This window comes from Eptesicus fuscus, chromosome 2 (assembly GCF_027574615.1).
Source record: "Eptesicus fuscus isolate TK198812 chromosome 2, DD_ASM_mEF_20220401, whole genome shotgun sequence".
Classification (NCBI taxonomy): Eukaryota; Metazoa; Chordata; class Mammalia; order Chiroptera; family Vespertilionidae; genus Eptesicus; species Eptesicus fuscus.
This window is the reverse complement of record NC_072474.1, coordinates 79,122,643-79,144,742: the sequence shown is the minus strand read 5'-3', so window position 1 is coordinate 79,144,742 and position 22,100 is coordinate 79,122,643. Positions and strand designations below refer to the sequence as shown.

At 35.1% G+C, this 22,100-nt stretch overlaps 1 protein-coding gene across 3 annotated transcripts in view; it reads left to right on the top strand.

The window, feature by feature from the left end:
* The window catches only part of ADGRL3 (adhesion G protein-coupled receptor L3), a 492,939-nt gene extending 482,515 nt beyond the window's left edge, over positions 1 to 10,424 (top strand). For all 3 annotated transcript variants that reach the window (XM_054728772.1, XM_054728769.1, XM_054728767.1), the window contains one exon: positions 9,565 to 10,424. In XM_054728772.1, the coding sequence (XP_054584747.1) occupies positions 9,565 to 10,385 (821 nt within the window). In that variant the 3' untranslated portion in view covers positions 10,386 to 10,424. The remainder of the gene's footprint in view (positions 1 to 9,564) is intronic.
* The last annotated feature ends 11,676 nt before the right edge of the window (positions 10,425 to 22,100 follow it).

Here is a 22,100-nt window from a genome sequence, read left to right as displayed (position 1 = left end):
CATTCTTGGCAGGATGTGTAAGATGCAAATACATGGCTTATTTTCTGAAAGAATTGAAACTTTCCAGCTCTAGAGATCTGATAAGTTATATTGTCCTTTAAATCAAAAGGTGTTCACTATCCAATTTTGAGGTTAAAATATTTGCTATATGATGAAGAATTTACTGTGTGGGAAAGAGCTATAATTTCAAAAAAGTTAAAACTCCCAGGCTAAATTTTCTCTTCTTGTTTTTTATCATTTTCTACAAATGACTAAATGTTTTTGTTTATTCATTCAGTATCAATTACTTTTTATTGAGACTAGAGACCCAGTGCACAAAATTGTACACTGGTAGGGTCCCTATCGACTATTGGCTGCCGGCCGGGTACTCCCTCCCTTCCCCCGGCTGGCCCCGCCCTCTGATCGAACTCCTGGATAACCTCCTGTTGGAGGGGACAATTTGCATACTACGCTTTTATTATGTAGGATCATTGTGGATTCACTTGCAGTTATATGAAATAATACAAAGATCATTTACTTTTAACTAGGTTTCCCTCAATAAATATCTTGTAAAACTATGTTGTAATATCACAGCTAGGATATTGGCATTAATAGAGTCTACCCATCTAATTCAGATTTCTTCAATATTTCTTATATTTAATTGTATTTGTGTGTGTGTTTGTTTAGTTCTATGCAATTCTACCACAAGAGTAAGTTTTTGTGTACACCACCACAATCAAGATCCAGAGTAGTTCTATTACCACAAGATGCCTCATGTTGCCCTTGTATGGCCATACCCACTTAAACCCCCTTCCATTTCTAACCCCTTTCAATCACTAATCTGTTCTCCATTTTATAATTTTGTCATTTCAAGAATATTGTGTATATAACTGAATCATACAATATATAACCTTTAGGATTATCTTTTTTACTCAGTATAATTCCCTACTGATTCATGCATTTTAATATTATATTAATAATTTGTTCTTTTTTTTATTGCTGAGTAGTGTTCCATGGTATGAATGCATCACAGATTGTTTAACCTATTCACCAGTTGAAGGACATCTTGGCTGTTTCCCATTATGAGCTATAACAAATAAATCTAGCATGAACATCCATATGCAGGTTTTTGTATAACTATCAATTTTCATTTCTCTGGGATAAAAGTCCAAGGGTACAACTGGGGAGATAGTATGGTAATTGTACTTTTAATTTTAGTTTTATAAGAAACTGCCAAACCATTTTCCAGAGTAGCTATACTGTTTTACAATCCCACCAGCAAAATATGAGTGATTCAATTTCTCATCAATCTTGCCATCATTTGATATTGTCACCATTTTTATTTTAAGTATTTTATTTTAAGTATGCCATCTTCATATCCTCTTCCAAGAAATGTCTCTTTATCCTTTTGGCCCATTTCTAATTCAAGTATTTTATGTGTGTATGTGTGTTATTGGCTGGTTTTTTTATTTTTGACTTTTGAGAGTTCTTTCTATATTCCAGATACTAGCTCTTTGTTGGATTGTAAATATTTGTAAGTTTGTTTGCAAATATTTTCTCCTCATCTATAGATTATATTTTCATTACCTAATATATATGTATATTTAAATTAGCATATACTAGTGTGTTGAACCTATTCCTATACAACTTGTGTTTTCCTTTCCTCGGTCATTTTTTTCTTTCTTCATCATCTATCATAAATACACATTCTGCCTATCATTTCCATACATGCCCTAATTATATTTAATAAAACTGATCCTCTGATTTTTTGCTTTATTGTTAAATGGCTTTGGAGGGTGGGAGGTTGCAACTCATACTGATGTTATGTTAGAAACTAAGAGTTGAAAAAATCTAGTTTTGTTACTTTGCTCTGCCAAAGTCCAAACAACCAGTTGGAAAATGGAAAATATAATTATACTTGATACCATGAAGTTATTATTTTTAAATATATTAAAATAATACCTATATTATCATTGTATCATATTTGTCAGTTCACCTAATTAGTATGCTATGGTGTACTAATAAGAGTGATTATTTTATTTTATTTCAATTTAAATAATGGCTCTTCCTAAAATTTTGGAAAATGTCAAATTCTTCTGTTGTGTCTATAACTGCTCTCCAAATGAGTGTTTTAAATGTTGCCTTTTATTCTTTTTTTACTTTTATTGAAAACAACCCAGTGGTTTCTGTGTCTGAGGGGATGTTTGTTTAATTTTAGCTTTTCTTTCTTCGTTTTTAACTTTTTTTCAACTTTATTTTGTATTTTGTTTGTATGGAAGGTGGTATTTTGCTTTATTTTATTTTATTTTTAGCAAGCATGGGAATATATACTTGCTTATTCTTTGGAAAAGAGAACACCCTAAATGTGGCTTAATCAACATTGTAAGTCATTTTATTTCTTCCCCATTGACTTGGATATGTGCATTATTGGAAATGTGTGCTTTAGCGGCATATATTTTTTTAGTCTAATTAGCTGCCTGCCTGTAATCAGGACTATATCAACTGTTGTCATTCTAAATGTTTCCTTTCTTTTTTTCAAACACATTTGCCTGATTGACCTGTTTTTTTCTCTGTCTTTCTATGGGGCTGCTCCAGGAGCCATGGCTAATCATCTTATAAGCAATGCTCTGCTTCGTCCGCATGGTACTAACAATCCCTATAATACATTGCTTGGGGAACCGGCGGTCTGTAACAACCCTTCTGTCAGCATGTACAACGCACAAGGTGTGCTGGAGTTTATCTTAATTTTTTCAAGTCAGAGTCCCATTTTATGTAGCTTTTATGGCCACATTCTATTTTTCTTTCCTTCCTCCTGCCTTTTCTTTCTTTTGGAAGCAGACACACAGATTCCTTTCACCTTCTACCTCTCTTGGCGCTTTTATTTTCCATTTTCCTTAGGTTTTTTTCATAGTAAGAAACGGATTCCTTTCTTCTGATAAACAAATGCTTGATTCATCAATATGTGTTTGTTTCTTTGTAATGTTATAAAATGTATTGTGGCTTGTCGGTACTTTTCTTGTTGTTGATTGATTTTGAGAAATGTGGTATTTACCTAAGGTAAGTAAGATAAAGGAACACTTGAACCACGAGTCTTAATGTTATAAGGTTAAATAAATAATCATACTCTGTTATACCGTGAAGCACACTCTAGGCACAAAGCTTCAGCACTGATGAAAGCATTCATATGGACTCCAGGGGAAATTACATTAAACATGGAGGAAAGAACAGTGAACTGAACAGTAGCAGTTGAGGTTCTACCCCAGCTTCCTATGGTCCATCTGAGCTGGTTCATGAAGGTCCCCAAATCCTTTTTCTATTGTTAAAAACAAGCCCTTTGAATATGGTTCCTCTACATTCTATGGTTTTAAATGATATAAAATTTAATTGTGCCCTGGCCAGTATGGCTCAGTTGGTTGGGCATTATCCTGTGCAACGAAAGGTTGCTCGTTCGATTCCTGGGACTGGAGGCAGCAATTGATGTTCTGCTCGAACATCAGTATTTCCTTATCACTCTCCCTTTTCTTCCTCCCTCTCTAAAAATTAATTTAAAATCTTTAAAAAAATTAATTTATCAAGCAAAAAGCATAAATCTCTTTAAAGAATTTATAATATTAAAGTGAAGACATTGAAAATATCAATATATCATATGTAAAGAGACCACAAGAAAATAATACCCAAATAAAAGTTTTATAATCCTAGTCAGATCTACTTATTTAAAGTTATATTTGAAAGAAAATTCACTATGAGACGGAGATGTCCAAGATTCCTTCAAGTTGGATGTGATAGATTAGGAGAATTTAACATTTCCAGGTGATTTTGAATAAAATGTATATTAATCCTCTGTGAGAATCTTTGTGGGAGGTTTTGGTTTGTTTTACCTTCTCAGTCAGAGGTAAAAGATTAGGGGCATAATTAGTGGCTAAAATTTGGTGTGAATGCCCATTCCAGAAAAGTATGTTTGCTTCAGCATGGCCATTGGGTGTCTAAAACCATCTGACCTTCCCAGGTGACCTTGCCAAATAAAAAGGATGCTTTTAAATTATTTCTAAATACCAAAGTCAGTAATCCAGAAGTGACTTCAGGAATACAGTCAAATTGTTTGTCAATAGGATAAAATAATTAAGCAAACTTTACATTTTATTGCCTTAAGGCCCATGCATACAAGAAGCATAGAATTTTAGAATCAAAAGAAGGAACAGGTTCATTAGGTCCTCCTTATGACATTCCTAAAGTGCGTTCTCTAATATGGTCCTTCCCAGCTCAGGATTTCATATACAGTGACTCTTGAACAAGAGGAGTTAGAAGCACCCAACCCCCTATGCAGTCAAAAATCTGCATATAACTTTTGACACCCCCAAAACTTAACTGCTAATAGCCTCCTGTATTCTAGAAGCATCAGCAATGACATACACAAGATATTAACTCTTAGTGTGTATGTTGTATCAAATACTGTAGTCTTATAATCAAGCTAGAGAAAAGAAAATGTTATTACGAAAATCACGAGAAAATATATTTACAGTATTTATTTTAAAAAAATTCACTTATATGTGGACCCACACAATTCAAATCCATGTTGTTCAATGGTCCACTGCATTCAACTGCTGAATTGCTCCATTTGTTGTATATATTTTTTTTCCTTCCACCGAGCTGAAGTTTGCCTTTGGTCATGATGCTTAGATTTGCCCTCTAGAGCAAAGAGCAAAGCATTCTGCTCCATGTTGCAGTCCTTTAAATACTTGAAAGCAGCTAACCTGTCTTCTTTTAGTCCTCTATTTCCCTGGAAAAATAACTCAATGCCATCAATGTGAGATAGTTTCTAGGTCCTTCTTCATGGTCACCCTCCCCCCACCCCCCAAATATTCTCTCATTTGTTAATGTCCCTATTTCATTGTAGCGCTCAATAAAGTATATTTTGCCCAATGCACCAGATGTGGTTTGGCAGAACTGTTTAGCAGACCTCATAACGGCCTTTTTTTAAAATTTGGGCTATGTGACAGATAACTGTGTCATCATAAAGATTTTAAAGTGTGCTGACAGTAAGTTTTAAGTGATGCTAAATGAAGATTTACAGCACATCTGCAAATTAAATCTATTCTACATTATTCACACAAAGAGTTGTTGGAAATTGTTTTAAAACTAGCAACAAATTTAGGTAGCATTTTGTTTCAATTTTTTATTATTCTAATATAGTTTCTAGTGTCTTATATAATGAAAAATTTAATAATTATTATTCTATATGTTTTTCCTGATTCAGTATCTGCTTTCTTCACTTATTTTCTTTTTATTGCTCTCCCAAATTAGGAGATTTTTCTAAGGATGAAACACTTCTGTAAACACTATCAAAATGAAATTCCATGATGCAAAAGTTAAAATAAAAAATATATATTGAAAGTTTATTTCTGTGGAATTTATTACTGGATATTGCTACTAAGATTATCAATAAATATACAAAGGATTCTTCTGAATGGATTTGGGGTTTATGCCAGTAAATTAAATTAATTCTACTGAATTTTCTTAATCATAAGATAGCCAATAATTTTATTCATGTTTTTCAGAGTCAGAAGTGTAATTGTTCAGCTATTTGATGCTTAAATATTTTTAAGATGTTAATAAACTATGGTAGTGCTTAAAATAATTCTTTTTACAATTGACCCAAAATAAATCTTGGTGATTGTCATTTGCTACTAATCTTATGCTTTCAGATGAATGCACTTATATTCTTACTGGCAAGGTGAAATCTTACATGAAATATAGGTGGCTCGGTATGTACGGGAGTGGTTTATGTTGAAGTACCACTTAGTTCTGTTCTTTGGGTCCTCTGATTCAGTTGCACCAATGCCATCCAAGCAAAGAAGCATTCAGATTCAAAGTACCCGTTTTTGTTTGTAATGCCTTTATTTAAAATATGTAAAGATGTGTTTATAATGGTACTGAAGCATATTGTTAGGAATAATGATGAATAATATTTTTTATTACATTGGATTTAGAATGTCTTTGGAAATATTTAAAACTTCATGCATAGTATTCTGAACCATTCTCTTTTTGTCAATATTGGAAAATTCAATTTTTGTAAGACCAATTTCATTATATATAAACCTGTCAACAAAACATAATATAGAGAGGAGGTCATGATTTTATAAAATAATGTACATTTTAAAGTAATTTAATTCAATTCTAAAACTTCAAAGACAGTTCCATCTTTAGGATGGGATATAGCGAAGAATACATTATACATTATAGTTGGTAAGAATACAAGGTCATATTATAAAATATATAAATAAATAGTCAAAGCCCAAGGCAGATGTGAAGAGAACGAGATGGCAGTATCCAGAGCAAATCCAGAAGATTTCCTTTCTGGTCCCAGTTCTGCCAGTTGGTGCAGGGTGGTTAGATAAGGCGCAGTCTCTCTTTGGCCGCGGTTTCCTCATCTCTGAAAAGCAGGGATTGAACGTGTGCTTTCTAGTTCTAAAATTCTGTCACTTAAGGAGGGAGCTATAATGAGCCTACAAAGGATTTCCCCCTGTGCTTTACTGGTTTGGCTTTCTGTTTCCAGTTCTCTTTCTAAAGCTATTTTGAAAATGTAAAAGAAATTCCTCTGCATCTTGAAATATTGTTGGTCTTTTACTGAGAACCAAATAAACATTTAAAGTACACACACCTTATTTCTAAAGCAGTGGTTAAATTCTAATAAGCCAGAATCTCTTGAAATGATCTAGCCCAGTGAATTTGCAGGAGTATTTGTGTGTGTGATGATGATTTAACCTTCCTGTACACAGAATCACAAAGAGCAGTTCTTTTGACCTGATTAAAATATGGGGTTTTTTAGAAACATAATTTCACTAGGATTGTTTTTAATGGATCAGCTCAAAAATGTTTGATTGCATATGATTGTGCAGCAACCCAGAAGAAAACGATATTGATGGTGGTATTCCCCCCCTCCCTCACATTTTCTTGATACAGAATGATGATTGGATTTAACCTTTTTCTTTCTCCATAGTTATACAACTTCTGAACATGATCTCCAGAAATGACAGTATTGATCAGTATTATTCACAAATGATAAGAATCATTTATATAGGTACAGTAGGGGAAAGATAATCTTTGTACATGGAAAGAGAAGATAAGTACGGGAAAAATTATGAAAACCTTCAACTATAGTCTCTCTGTATATAAGCAAAAAACTTTATAATTTTGCTAAAAATTTTTAAAGTTAAATAACATTTCTTAGAAGTGGGAATTTTCTAACATACATACACACACACATATATATAATATTAAAATATAGTTGTGGAAATATTCATGGCTTGCCCTCAAATATTTATTTTCCTTGGTTGGTGTGATAATCTTAACTTTAAAAAAAAAAGTGTATTTGTTTGAAATTTACAAACTGTAGAAACGCTTATTAAAGACTCATTTTACTAGCATGTTTTAAGGTGGGGTTCTTATTTTCTGACTAACATTTCAGTATTTTTAATTATGATAAACCATGTAACACAGACTCATGAATTTTGGGGCAGTGAAAATTATTTCCTTTGACTCTTTTTTCTGCATATCATCAATTTGCTTTTTACTCATGTTTCTTCTACTGTCGCTGTAAGCTTACTTGTTGTTTTTTCTTTCCTTTTCTTCATGCTGTCGTTTAGAGCCCTACAGAGAGACAAGTATGGGAGTAAAGCTAAACATTGCATATCAAATGTAATTTTTTTTAGTTCACTTTTATTGCATCACATATAGATGATGTAGTTATTAAAAACAGTTCATCTCACAATTTAAAAACTAAAGAACCTATGAATTGACTTATATAAATATATGTTAATAGAGATTAGACGCTTTTGTTGTCTGATTCTTTTACTGTGTCACATAATCAACATAGTTGTTAAGTCTCATGTAATGTTTGTGTGAGTTAAATTGTTTTTAAATTAAGCATTTGTTTTTGCTAATTCATAAACTTTTAATTTTTATTAGTACATTTCATCATACAAATATATGTCATAAGCAACATGACCACTTTAATTTTACTATGGCTGTTTTCAACCCGTACCTAATGCATTGACAACAGAAATAATAAACATGTTTCAATGCATCAGTCACGCGACCATAACCATCAAGCCCACCATAGCAGCCTCTGCAGCAGCCGTCACCCATCACATATGGCCCTTTAAAAAGCATTTACTTTTTTTTCCTTAACATTGTGGATTTGTCTACAAGATACCTTATAACATGAAAATAAATCGCTTTCACCCTATGTCTGTGATGGCTGCTTTTTAATGTATTTTATGCACTGCTGTTCTTGAAAACTGTGTTACTTGAATACAGAGTATCATCAGAAGTCTATCTAAAAATTGACCAATTTGGGACACTTTATTTAAGCCAGCAGTGAACTAGTTCAGTTTTGATAAACAATTGCATCACAGATATAGAATGAATGCTATATTTTCACAAGTTAACAGTACATTGAGAAGTTTAATGAATTATTCAATTAATTGTTCGATAAAGAAATACTCTTTCTTATTTACCACTATTGGTCGAATGTTTGTGTTTGATTTTCTTTTGTGGTTGCAATTGAAGAGATTTATGGAATTCTAGATTCTTGGATTTCTGTTCATTCAAGAGAATGCAAAAACCTTGAATAAGCATGTGGTCAAATTTATTTCACTATAGCTGTTTCTTCCCAGAATACAATGTTTAATCAATCTCTTTTTAAACCTAAAGTTTAATATATACACAAAGTAATCACTCATTATGAAATGGAAACTTTAATTTTCACACTATGTCTTTAGGAACCAGATCACATTCTTTTGTATTATTATTTTAATGACCCTAAATAATTACTAATGGGTTAATATGTAATAGCAACCAAAGTGCTTATAGCAGGAAAAAAAGTAGAAAAGTAAATACAAATATTTTTCTTTTGAAAGTTCCTATGTGCAAATTATTTTGATGTGCCACTCATTTGACTAAACGTGATTTTATGACTACCTCATTCTGACAAATTTAACATAATCCTTTTGTGGTTTTGTATGTAGGGATTACTTTTAATATTACAGAATTATATATCAAATTATTAGAAAGTGCTTGATTCATTTACTTTGACCAGTATATTCAAAGTACCACACAGGAATTATGTTACTATTATACCTATTCCAATGTTAAGACAACATGTAAAATTAAAGGTAACTAATTACTGAATTGACTTTGATGTGTATAAATTGAAAGCTATGAATGATTATACCAAAGTTTTGCTTTTTTTTTTTTTTTTTTTCTAAATTGTAATTAAATAGGCTTCAGATAATTTTAGGCAACGTTTGTGTGTAAATTGCAAATTCATAGCTTTTTTTTTTTTTCCTTTTTAAGATTTATTTTGAATAGTTCTTTTCCAATTATAAGATTTCTGTCAATTGTCCAAGTATATATAGACGTGTACATTAAATTAGTGTTTTTTTTTACTTCCAAACATTTTATACCTAAATAAAAACGCTAGCAATTTATACATACTTCGCAGTGCTATGCTTTTGCTTTTTGTGTCTGTGTGTGTTCTGCGGCCAACTGGATGGCGATGTCATAGTGTGTTGTCCTGTTTTTCAGAGGGGCTTCTGAACAATGCCAGGGATACAAGTGTCATGGATACTCTACCACTGAATGGTAACCATGCCAACAGTTACAGCATCGCCAGCGGCGAATACCTGAGCAACTGTGTGCAAATCCTAGACCGGGGCTACAACCACAACGAGACGGCCCTGGAGAAGAAGATCCTGAAGGAACTCACTTCCAACTACATCCCTTCCTACCTGAACAACCACGAGCGCTCCTGCGAGCAGAACAGGAACCTGATGAACAAGCTGGTGAACAACCTGGGCGGCGGCGGCGGCGGCGGCGGCGGGGGGAGCGAAGAGGACGCCATCGTCCTGGATGACGCCACCTCCTTCAGCCACGAGGAGAGCCTGGGCCTGGAGCTCATCCACGAGGAATCCGATGCCCCCCTGCTGCCCCCGCGGATCTACTCCGCGGAGAACCACCAGCCACACCACTACCCGCGGAGGCGGATCCCCCAGGACCACAGCGAAAGCTTCTTCCCGTTGCTCACCAACGAGCACACCGAGGAGCTGCCGTCGCCCCGCCGGGACTCCCGCTACACCAGCATGCCCGCCCTGGCCGGGGGGCCCGCCGCCGAGGGCGTGCCCACCAGCACCCAGACCGAGCCGCCGCCGGCCAAGGCGGGCGATGCCGAAGACGTTTACTACAAAAGCATGCCAAACCTGGGCTCCAGAAACCACGTCCATCAGCTGCACACCTACTACCAGCTGGGGCGCGGCAGCAGCGATGGGTTCATAGTGCCCCCCAACAAAGACGGGACCCCTCCGGAGGGGAGCGCCAAAGGACCCGCTCACCTGGTCACTAGCCTCTAGAAGGTGCCGGATGGACACCCACCGCACTGCTCCCTCCGGGGGGGGAGGGGGCGGGGGGCTGCCCCAGGCGCTCCAGGCCGGGGGAGTGATGTGCACTCCTCAGTCTTGATGCTGTTCGTGAATGACAACCACAGACTGTCAGACTTCTTTCTTTTCTTTCTATTTTTTTTTGTTTTTAAACTGGGATTTTTAGGTCAGCCCAGGGGAGAAAGGTAACTGCTGAACGCCCCCCCTGCGCCCTCTCCTTTCCTGTCCTTTGCCCCCCCCCATCAGACGGAGACTTCATTATGTTAATGAACGAGATAGGAAGCAAACCTGTGGCCTTGTTGACCATGCTGTGTTTGTTCTAACATCTCTGATGCTCTGTTACTATAATGACAAGGACCTGATGTTTTTTGTTTTGTTTTTTTTGTTTTAAAAAAAAAAGGCCAGAAAGCGTTGTTTGAAATTAGTAACAGAGCTGCATCTAGATTGGAGTGCTGCACAAACAAACATGAAAGCAAAGCAAAACTGGATCACCTAGCGTTTCTTAGTCACTCACAGCCTGGGTTCACCGCAGCGGGAATAGCTGGGGTATGCAAAAGTCAAACAACACAATACATAGCGAAACGGAGGGGAATTCTAGAATTATATGCTAGATGCATATTTTATGATTTGCTGTATTAACTGATGATAAAACTAATGGCAGAAAAATAAAAATTGAACAATTTCTATGTAATGTACAGATACTAGCATTGCACATATAGTCTGCTTTCTGTTCCTCCAGAATTTGAGTCCTGTTAATGTAGTGCAAAAAAAAAAAAACAAAAAAAGAAAAAAAAAAAACAAGAGAGACATTTTCTTTTTCTTTCGTGCTGGTCTTGCAAGTTTGTCTACCAGTAAGAGAGCAAAGTTTCCTTCCTTTCGCTTTTGTTTTCTTTCTTTCTTCATTTTTTTTTTCTTCTTTTCTTTCCTTTTCTTTTTTTTCCTTTTTTTGCCTATTTTCTTTAAAATGTCACCTGGCAAAAATAAACAAATAAATAAATAAATAAATAATAAATAAATAAATGAAACTATCACTTTATAAGAATCATTTTCTAGTAATGCAAACAAATTATTTTTTACAAAAAAAAAATAAAATAAATAAAATTAGACTTCCTTCCTCACTATATATCTTTATTCAGTCAGAATATTTCCAAGAGCATTTTTGCAAATTAGAGCAGGACAAACTTTTATGTTTACGGTGCACATCTGTTGTAATGCAAGCATATTTGGCAAGTGATTCATCACCATGACAGTAGCTATGGTTCTAGAAGTCAAGAGATGTCAATAGAACTAGTGGGGCTTCTGCATGTGAAAACAAAAAAAACAAAAAACACGGTATCCCATAGGCATTGGAGTGCTGAATGCTCAGTCTGATCCCCAAGTGGACACCTGCACTACTGATTTTAAAGGAAATCCACTCCCTTGTAGTAAGAATCAAAAGGTCAAGTTATTTTGAAGTGATTAAAGAAAAAAAAAATCTCTTCTGTTTGCTAACAGGAACATTTATTTATTTGACAGGATTTTAAGTAATATAGGAATACAAGAGGTAAATTAGCAGCACATATAATTTTCTTTTTAAATTTACGATCCATTTTGTATGGTCTCAAAGTTGGATGACCTCATTACTAATATTTGTTGTAAAAGTGAAACTTGTTTGCCAACCAATAAACAACTGATTGAGATTTAGTAGATATTGTATTGATGTATGTACTATATGATTGGTTAATTATTCTTTTTATTTTTCTCACCTTTCTTTCCTTCTGATTTCAGTATGCACACTTTTCCTAATTCTCTTTGGCCCAATTGAGCCATGCAAAAAAAATTAATCTGCCTGAATGAATAACCTAAGCACAAAATTACACAGTTTTTGCAGAGTAAACCAGAAAAATGGGATGGGCATGTTTATGTTGGCCGAAATAAGATGCATAACGTACTTTGGAGCACGTTAATATATAGGTTACTATGTGCTTATTTATAACGCAGCTGCAGTCTCTTGAGCTTATTATAAAAGCCAATTCAATCAGAGATTTAAGTATTAAATTGGGGGGAGCGGAGGTGGATCATATAATTTCCTTCCTTGTAAAACTCCATTTTGATGTAAGAAATTTAAATCCACTCAATTGGCAAAATAACAGAGTAACAGCAAAGAGAAGATCCATTTTGTAATGGTAGCATAAGACATTTTAATGCTAATTTTTTCTTGTTTTACATGTGGAGAAAGTGGAAGTAAAAACATCCTTCCAGATAAACTATTTCGATCTCCAATTACTGAAGAACATGTACCAAGTGTGCAAGCATGGAGCCTCACCTAGGGCAAAGCTAGAATGAATTTGCCAAATTATTATTTCTCTTGCAGTATGTAACAACTTGGTGATTTCTTTTTCCTTTTCGTTTCCCCAAAACCTAAAACACCTACCACCTGTCTATTGATTTATTAAATGAAGATGGGAAGGAATAGTTTAGAGAATAGCCAGTAATCTGTAGTTTTAAAATATATGACAAAAGGAAACCTTTTGTGCCGAGTCAGAGTACATCCTAACCTTATATCACCTCAAGGTATCTTATGCATCCTTCCTTTTCAGTCACTTGACATGAGTATTTTTTTAAGTCTACACATTTCCTTTAAATTGTAGGAGAACCACAAGCTTTAACAGAAGTTAAAAGATACCTTGGTGTGTGTTTTTTTACCACCTTTGGTTGACTCTATATTTTACCAATTATTACTTCCTAGTGAAATAATGTTTTAATAACATTTTAGACTTGAAGTTGTTTTTCTCTCTGAGGTCTGTTTTACATGATAAAGTTTTCTCATGCCACACTATGGCGACATTAGCACCCGAAAGGTGGTAGGTCTGTCTGGTATACAGAATACATTTGGTAATGAAAGAACCCTTGTTAGACACGTTCAAGGTAACTTCAGAAACACAAATGTGGTCTGTAAGTTATGGATACTGATGCTTGTTTTGCCAACCCAACAGTAATCTATAGGAGAGCAACTCTGTCATTAAGAAGCTAGTTTCAAGATCAATGGGGAAACTACCTCAAATCCAGCTTGCTGATGCTGCCAATTCTGATTGACTGATGTTGCTACCTCCCAGGCCATTATCTTTTGTGTTTCATTATTTGGAAATTTGAAGCAGGTAGCCCCCCCCCCCCCCCCACCCCCCGCCAGCTCTCCATAGACCAAGTTGAAGAAAATCACTTGAATACATAAACGGGAGTAGAAGGCCATTCTGTACTATCAGTTACTACCAAGTTCCTAAGATGAAAGGGTAAGATTTTTGAAGTCTCATACATCATAACTGGCTTTTAGAGTAAACCAGAAAAGACTTAAGATCCTGAAGACTTTCACAAGAAGAGATTGTTTCCCCAAGTTTTATGTGACTATAATGAAAACAAACAGTGGATAAAGGAGTTAAATGTATCCATTTCAATAGAAATTTGTGTATATCTAACATAATCATTTAGTCCTCTTTACACTAGCAAGAGTTGCATTCCTGAACTTGAATCTTTTTTATGTGCATTTTCATATATAACTATTGATAATTTAATAATTTTAAAAGATGCCTTTTTTTTTACCACCTTTGGTTGACTATATTTTTAATACCCTGTAACATTCATGACATTATCTGCATATTTTTATGTGTTTATCTGATTTTCCATTAAGAAGTAGATTGCATCAAACAAATATACACATTATCTGATAGCTGTAAAAGTTATGCCAATAAAAACAAACCAATTATTATTTCCTAGTGAAATAATGTTCTAATAACGTTTTAGACTTGAATTTGTTTTTCTCTCTAAGGTCTATTTCACATGATAATTTATCAGGGCATTAACTGACTGCATGTTTATTAGTTGATTCATAAACTGTGGGAATATTGCATAGTTCATGTTCCTAATTAATAATATTTATGGAGAAATCTAAATTTTGTGAAGGAGAAGTAGGTTGAAATTCCAATTAAATTTTCTTATCATCCCTCTTTGTTTCCACATTATTAAAATTAAAATCCTGATAATTGAATAATAAATTGCTATGCTAAAATGATCATAATGACAAAATAGAACTGGCATGAGAACAAATATATTGAAGTAAAAATAAGCAGGAAAGTTAATCAAATGCAGGTAAATAGAAATACCCTTAACTTCCTATAAAAAAATTCACAATGACTCTAAATTAAAATGTAGTTTATGATCTGTATTTTTTTAAATTCCCATTAATCTAAAAATGTTGACATATTGATGAAAATGTTTAAGAATTGATGTTTTTAACTTTTTAATATTAACTTATTCATTGTGATGAGACTTTTCATGATAATGGAGATAAGCATATGAGTAAATTAGTAATATTAACAAAGGACCCATAGACTTAATTTTGGGCAATAATTTTAGGTTTTTTCCCCTACACATGTTTGAATCCACTGACCAGTTTCCTCACTTTAAAAAATGGCATTAAAAACTTTAAAGACTGACTTTCTTATTATTGCAGAGACTAAAAAGAAGAGGAAAAATATTTTCTGGGGTGTCTAAAGACCAACTTCAAATTAATCAATAATCATCTCCTGTTAGTGAAAGGATAATTAGTTTTTAGAAGTTGTTCCTCAGTACTGGACCAAAGTGCCACTGCTTCGGATGTTTGAGGGGGAAAAACAAAAAACAAACAGTACAGACCTACTATGCATGGCAGTTCAAATTTAGCAAGGGAGAAAAAGAACTCAAACCCTAATTTAATTTTGAGCAACTCTGAAAATATTGACAAGAATGTCCTTTCTTCTCTAACAAGAATACTTGAGATAAAATAACATGTATGATCTTCCCAGAATATTGTAGTAGTGCCAAGGTATTAAGATTTAATTAGTTCATGTTTAGTATAATTTATAACTATAACTTACCATATAAATAATTACTATGCATTCCTAATACTTTCCACATAAGTTAGACTTCTACACAGCCATAAAGTAGGAACATGGGAGCATGAGAGTGAAGTAGCAACATTGCAAAATAACCTCTGGAAGCATTTTTGTGCAGATGAATTCTAAGTGAGAAACTCCTTTGCGCCCATAAAATAAATTTCATGGATCCCAACTATGAATTTAATTTTGTAATCAGCAGTTATGTCCTTTTTAAACCATCTGAAAAAAGTATTGTTAAATATTTAAATTATTATTTAGGCTAGCAGAAATTTAAAAAGTGTTTGTAACTGCTTATTTCCTGCTTAGGTCATAAAAGGAATCTTTTCTATTTACTAATTAACCCGATTACTTCCTCTTTGCTTTACAAGGGATATCACTTTTTAACTTTCAACTGTATGCATACCTATCTACTCTGATTCCTTTTATTTACAGCTTGCAGAGGAAATAGCTGATTTACAATATCACAAACTATGATTTTTGCAATAAAGTAAGTAGTTTTTATAGTTTTGCATATTGTCATTTGAAATAAAGTTATTGCTATTTCCTCTTTTTGAAAAAAAATTAAAAGTCTGCACTTTAACATCTAAGACCTATAAGTTATTATTCAAGTGTCTTTATTGCAACTATGTTTTGATGTTTCTTTCTCTCTGTTAATATTATATCACGCAAATTTTTCTCATTTAATTTGTGTCCCATTGGAGTATTTCAAAGGTAAATGTAAACTATGATTTTTAAGAAGTTATGTGAAAGGAGAACTTTGATTTATATGTGAGGTCAAAGAAGACAATATGAGAAAAAGCCTCTATTGTAATAACGAAATCTTTTCAGTCACAATATGAACAGAAGAGGAGCAGAATCAAGTTGGCAAATTTATGGTGAGGTAGCAGGTCCTAAATTAGAGTTCCAGATAAAACATCTCCAGGAAAAAATAACAAAATAATTTAGAGTGATAAAAATCTTAAACACTGTACCAAATGCTATTGATGTTTTGAAAAAATAAAATTGGAGTTTATCATATTGTAATTTTATCTTACTGATTCCATAGGAAACTCTAAACACTTTCAACATTCTAGTTGTTTTTTTTGTCTAGCTACACCCTCTCTGATGGAAACATGAATATTTTATCAATGTTTCTTAAATATAAGTATTTTTGCCTCAATTCACTTTCACCCTCTAATCTGCTTACTCTATTGTACGCCAACACAGTTAATGCGACTTGTAGCTTTGTACTTTTTAGAGCTTTATTATGAATCTTTCTAGTAAACATTAAATTAACTTGGAATTATGTACACATGTTGGAAATAACTCACAACAAAGCAATATTCATATTATCAGAAAATGCATTAGATATAAGAATATTACTTTGAAGCTGAACAGATAATTACACTGCTGAAAATATATACTCTCAAGTTCTTTCTACTCAATTATTATAGTCACTTTATAAAATTCTACAGACAGTTGTACACATGATGTGCTGTCAGATACTCCATAATCCAAACGTGTGTCAAAGTATTCCCAGTGCTTCTTCACTCTAGAAAGCTAAAGGAAAGAGCCTGAATGTAGAGGAAAGTAAAGCTGACTTCTGAGGACCTAATTTGGATAAACTGTCATTCAGAATGAGTAATTTTAAAGTGAGAATGTTTTACTCTGTAATCTAAGGGAGAGGTTAATAAAGATTTACGGTTAGTCCAGTATCAGAGGATTTAAATTTTTAAAGATGTTAAGGTTGTCTCAAAGGCACAAGATGGCAGAATTTCACACTGCATTTGCAAGGAAATATGTTTAAAATTCATACCTAAAGTAGCTTTAAAAGTTAAGAATTCCTCTGACTCTTTTCAAGGTAAAACTGGTGATAAGATCCTGGCTTCACAATAAAATGTATGGTTGACCTCTAAAAATGTTTGGCAAAATTCATGAATGTCATCAACTCTATATTCGTAGATAGAAGTCTTTGGGGATGGAATTTGGAATACAGAGACTGGAACGGAGTGTCCTCTGCCTAGGCCTCCAGAGCATATTTTTAATGCCTTGAATTTCAAGTGTCACAATGCTTATGTTTTGAATGACATTATAAATTAAGACAGATGAGGAAAACACATTTGAAGTTGGTTTTCATGCCTCATTTGAGAATAAAGATTTCCTTTACCATCCTAAGTAATACAAGATGCTATGTCTTGAAGCAGCTCTGGACAATCAGAAAGTGCTCATTTGTAAACAAGTCTTTTTTGTATATTGTTACAGTGATCTTTGCCTATGAACTATAAAATCGAGGACAATTGTAGAAAGAGCTTGATTTCCTTTCATTTGGCTTCTGTGAATGCATTGGAAAGCAGGATAATTTGGAAAGGTTTTTCATACTGTTTTCCTACTCACCAAGCATTAAATCTAATTCAAGATATATCTTTTTTTTTTAATGGTACTTTATTTTTAAAACTAACAATTAATTAAGCTATTTCTCCTGGATAAGAAAAATCACTTTTTAGGAACAAGAATATTTCTATCGCAGGCTTTGGTCTTTTAACCATTCTCATATATTTACACATGGCATTAATCTTATACACCTACAGATTTCAATCTACTGGATTTTTTCCCTTGTACAACCTTTCCAACCATTTTTTTTTTCTTAAATGCTCTGTACAATCACATGTAAAATCATGAGCTAAAAAACTCAATAAAAAATGTCAGTGAACAATAAGTGATGTAGTCACTGTTATTATATGGTAGTACCAAAATTTTGCTTTTGGGGCAGTGTTTCAATCTTCTAGATGCTAATTGAAACTTGAACTCCTAATATATTTCCTCCGTCTTCACACCCTGCCACCCTCCTCTTCACATATTGAAAATAAAATGTGAGGCCTCTTTTTTCTTTATGTTTTTAGCAACTACTGTGATCCAGGGTGTCTCTAAGGCTAATTGTTCATTTAGGAAGTTAAATTAAGAGTGTACTGTTTGCTCCTAATGAGGTATAATCAAATGTAACCTTATATCTGCTACCTGATCTTATTTCTCCTCATCTCAAACTGGGGAGAACAGTCTGTCACCAATGAACCTCTGTTCCAAAAGAGAGTTCGGAGATCCCTGCTCTGAAATGCCATTCTTTCCAATAAAGGTCACAGTAAGTATCAGTATATCACCAAGGTAGGCGTTATATACTCAGTATTCTGAAGTGTTCTGGATCAGCAGTGCCTGGCTAGGATGTGCCTGGCACGTTGCATGGCTTCATGTAACCTTCTCAATAAGATGGTGAAATTGAATTCTTCATATTCACTTTAAAGAAGAAATTTAAATTCAGATTCAATCATGGCGCTAGTGAGTTTTGAACCCAAAATCTCTTGGTCTAAAGTCCATTTTATTCTTTTTATCCATGTTTTACTGCATCAACTAAATGATTAGTTGAGAAGAAATTAACCCATTCCTTTTCATTTAAATAAGGGGAGAACACTGTCATTCAAGGAAATGTTGCAAAAACATGGAGCCTGCTTTAAGGAGCTCAAAGTTTAATGTCCATTTTACTAAGTATTTGAGAAACAAAGAGATAGAGGGGCGCTTGAACAAATTACTTTTCTAAGAATAAGGTTTCCCAAATATACGGTAAATACCATGTATATTTTGTACATAATATATACTGCATTTGACATACATGAAATTCTCATCCAGAAAATTCTTAAACATTCTGTGTTGGTACTGAATAGACTCTGTGTATATGTATCTCCTTGTTTCTATTAAAGGCCCCTCACCCCACCCCTGTAAAACTTAATGGTTAGAGAATAATAGTATACCTCTAAATCAAATTCTAGTTAAAGTAGCACTCTGTTATGTATGACTGGTTCATTTTATTATCAGAGCATGCATAATAACTGCAAGTTTCTTAGTCATTTTGTATGCAATTTCTCAATATTTATCCTTACAGAACAGTTTTACCAACTATACTTCTAGTGCTCAAACACAGAATTTTGTAATCTGTATTCAGCAGGTCTCATTTGTTGGGAAAGAAATGGTTCTGAGTTAAATATATTTGAGAGATGCCAGGGTAAATAAAGTAAAATGGATTTTTATTGTAGGATTTCAGAGAATGCATTGAAAAACTATAAGAGGAGTATATGCATATAGCTTTTTCATAAAATGACTTGGCCCTGAAATCCTGAAGGAACCTGAAGAGCAATAAATTGACAAGTATTAATTCATGGAACTCACCACCCAAAATGCTTGTGCTACAACTGAGTTTTGTTGTTTGTTTTTTTTCTGAGTATTTTACATCAATGAAATGTTCAAGTTGTGACTTCGTCAATGTTCAATTGGCTTTATGATTCATGATAAGATAATGTTCTAAATGTATCTCCACTAAATGTCTGGTTCCAATAATCAGGTGGGGAAAGTGCATATGAATTATAGGAGAATCCTGTGGAAATACAAATTAATTTGTATTAGACTGTGGTGGGTCTGAGGTTCTGTATTTTAAACAAGCTCTCAGGGATGCCTCCTAGTACCGAGGTCCTTAGACTATCTTTCTCTGTCTCTTCCTCAGAAACACACTATGCCTTACTATCAAAAATTTTTCCTCAGTGATTGTTTTTAGGGAATATCCTATATAATAAAACCCTAATATGCAAATCAGCCGAACAGCGCAATAACTGCCAGAACGACTGGTCACTATGACGTGAACTGACCACCAGGGGGCAGATGCTCAATGCAGCTCCTGCTTGAGCATCTGCTCCCCCTCCCATCCCACCCACCCAGAGGGAGGCAACCATGACAGAGATGGGGGGGAAGGGTGGGGCAAGCCAGTGGGTGGTGCCAGGCCACCTGCCAAGGCAGGTGCCAGCGGGGGCCCCCCTGATTTCCCTGCCCACCTGTTGCTCCACAGATGGCCCTGATCGCTGGCCAGGCCTAGGGACCCTACCCTATATATTGGGAACAGTCTTTTAGATTTAAAAATTAAAACCTGGCAAGGCTACTCTAACACTGAAAAAACATGATGATGCAGCGATGACATGCATGGACACTGGCTTGCACATTTTGTGGTCAGCCCTGATTCTGACACTCATAACTGTGTGACAAAGCCAATTACTTACTTCTCTCTGCTTGAGTTTTTCCACCCATAAGATGGGGGAAATGGTACTACTGCCTCAGAAGGATCATGTTATGTACTAGTTTTTATAATCTGGGCAAAAAAATGTAGCTGCCCATACAACAGCAAGATGCCTTTCATCTGTATGAAAAGTATGGTCACTGGTGCATGCAGTGTCCCAGACTGTGAGAGGGATGTCTGACTGCCAGTTTAGGCCCCACATCCCTCGAGGGGTCCTGGATTGTGAGAGGATGCAGGCCAGGCTGAGGGATCCCCACCCAATGCACAAGTTTCATGCACTGGGCCTCTAGTATTACAAGAAAAGAGAAACAATTTCTAGATTGTGTTCAATCTTACCAAAAGATAAATCTGCTAATATTTTTGGAAGTACATAGAGAGTAGATTCATAAATTTTGTAATGGAAACATTGCTACTCTACAGTTATATATAAACATATTATACACAGTGTATGTATACATCATAAATGTATGCGTCTATATGTTTGCATATACATGTAAAACAGGATACATATATGTAGCAATTGCTTATTATGAAAGAAGATTTTGTCACAGTGATATTTTCCTTATAAACACATTTAAAACACACTAGAAATAGTCATTAGAGAAGTTTAATTCTGGAGTAGTAAAAGATATTTCTGTTGCAATCAGAGATACTTGCTGTTCTATTTATATGCAAAGTGGTAAATAATCACATAGATTGGTATGGAAAAATGTGAAAAATTGAAGAATGTTAAGAAAGTAACATCATTTTAACGTTTGTCAATGAATCAATTTATAAAAATATCAGTTATAGTCCATTACAGTAAGTCCTCACTTAAGTAATCAATAGATTCTGCAACCTTCAGCTAAATGACATAGAACAAAACCAACAGTATAGGATAATTGCTATTGATAGGAGTTAAACTCTTATGGCATCTCATCAATGTTATATGAAAACTAACGGCCCGGTGCACAAAATTTGTGCACTGGGGGGGGAGGGTCCCTCAGCCTAGCTTGCCCCCTCTGACAGTCCAGGAGCCCTCAGGGGATGGCCTACTGATGGCTTAGGCCCGCTCCCCATGGGGAGTGGGTCTAAGCCACAGTATGGCCTCCCCCTGCGGGAGGCAACTGGGCTGATCAGGGGAAGACACCACCCCCATTACCCTGCTGCTGCTGCCACTGCCGGCTGCCACAGCCGCCAAGGTGTTTTCATCAACACAGACTCAGTCCCTTCACCAAGAAAAAAATGACAACTTTCTTTAGGCATTTTCAAGATGTCTCTTTTATAGGATATGACTTTTCTTTCTTGATTTTTTTTTTTTTATCCTCACATGAGGATATTTTCACATTGATTTTTAGAGAGCATGGAAGAGAGAGGGAAAGACAGAGAGAAACATCAATGTGAGAGGGACACTTCAATTGGTTGCCTCCTGCATGAGCCTTGACCTGGGCTCTGGCCAGGGAGGAGCCTGCAGCCTAGGTACATTGCCTTGATCAGAATCGAACTCAGCCCCCCTGTGGGTTTGTGTCTCCACTCCAGCCCCAGAAGCCCAGCGCCACGGTTGCGGGGCTGGGGCTGGGGGCTGGCCCTCCTGTGTGTAGTTCTCTCTGGCTCTGGGGCCAGGCACAGGCCGCCCTGTCTGTTGTTCTCTCAGGCACTGGGCCCGCGCCAGGCCCCTCCTCCTGAGCTGGTCATGACCATTACGGCGTC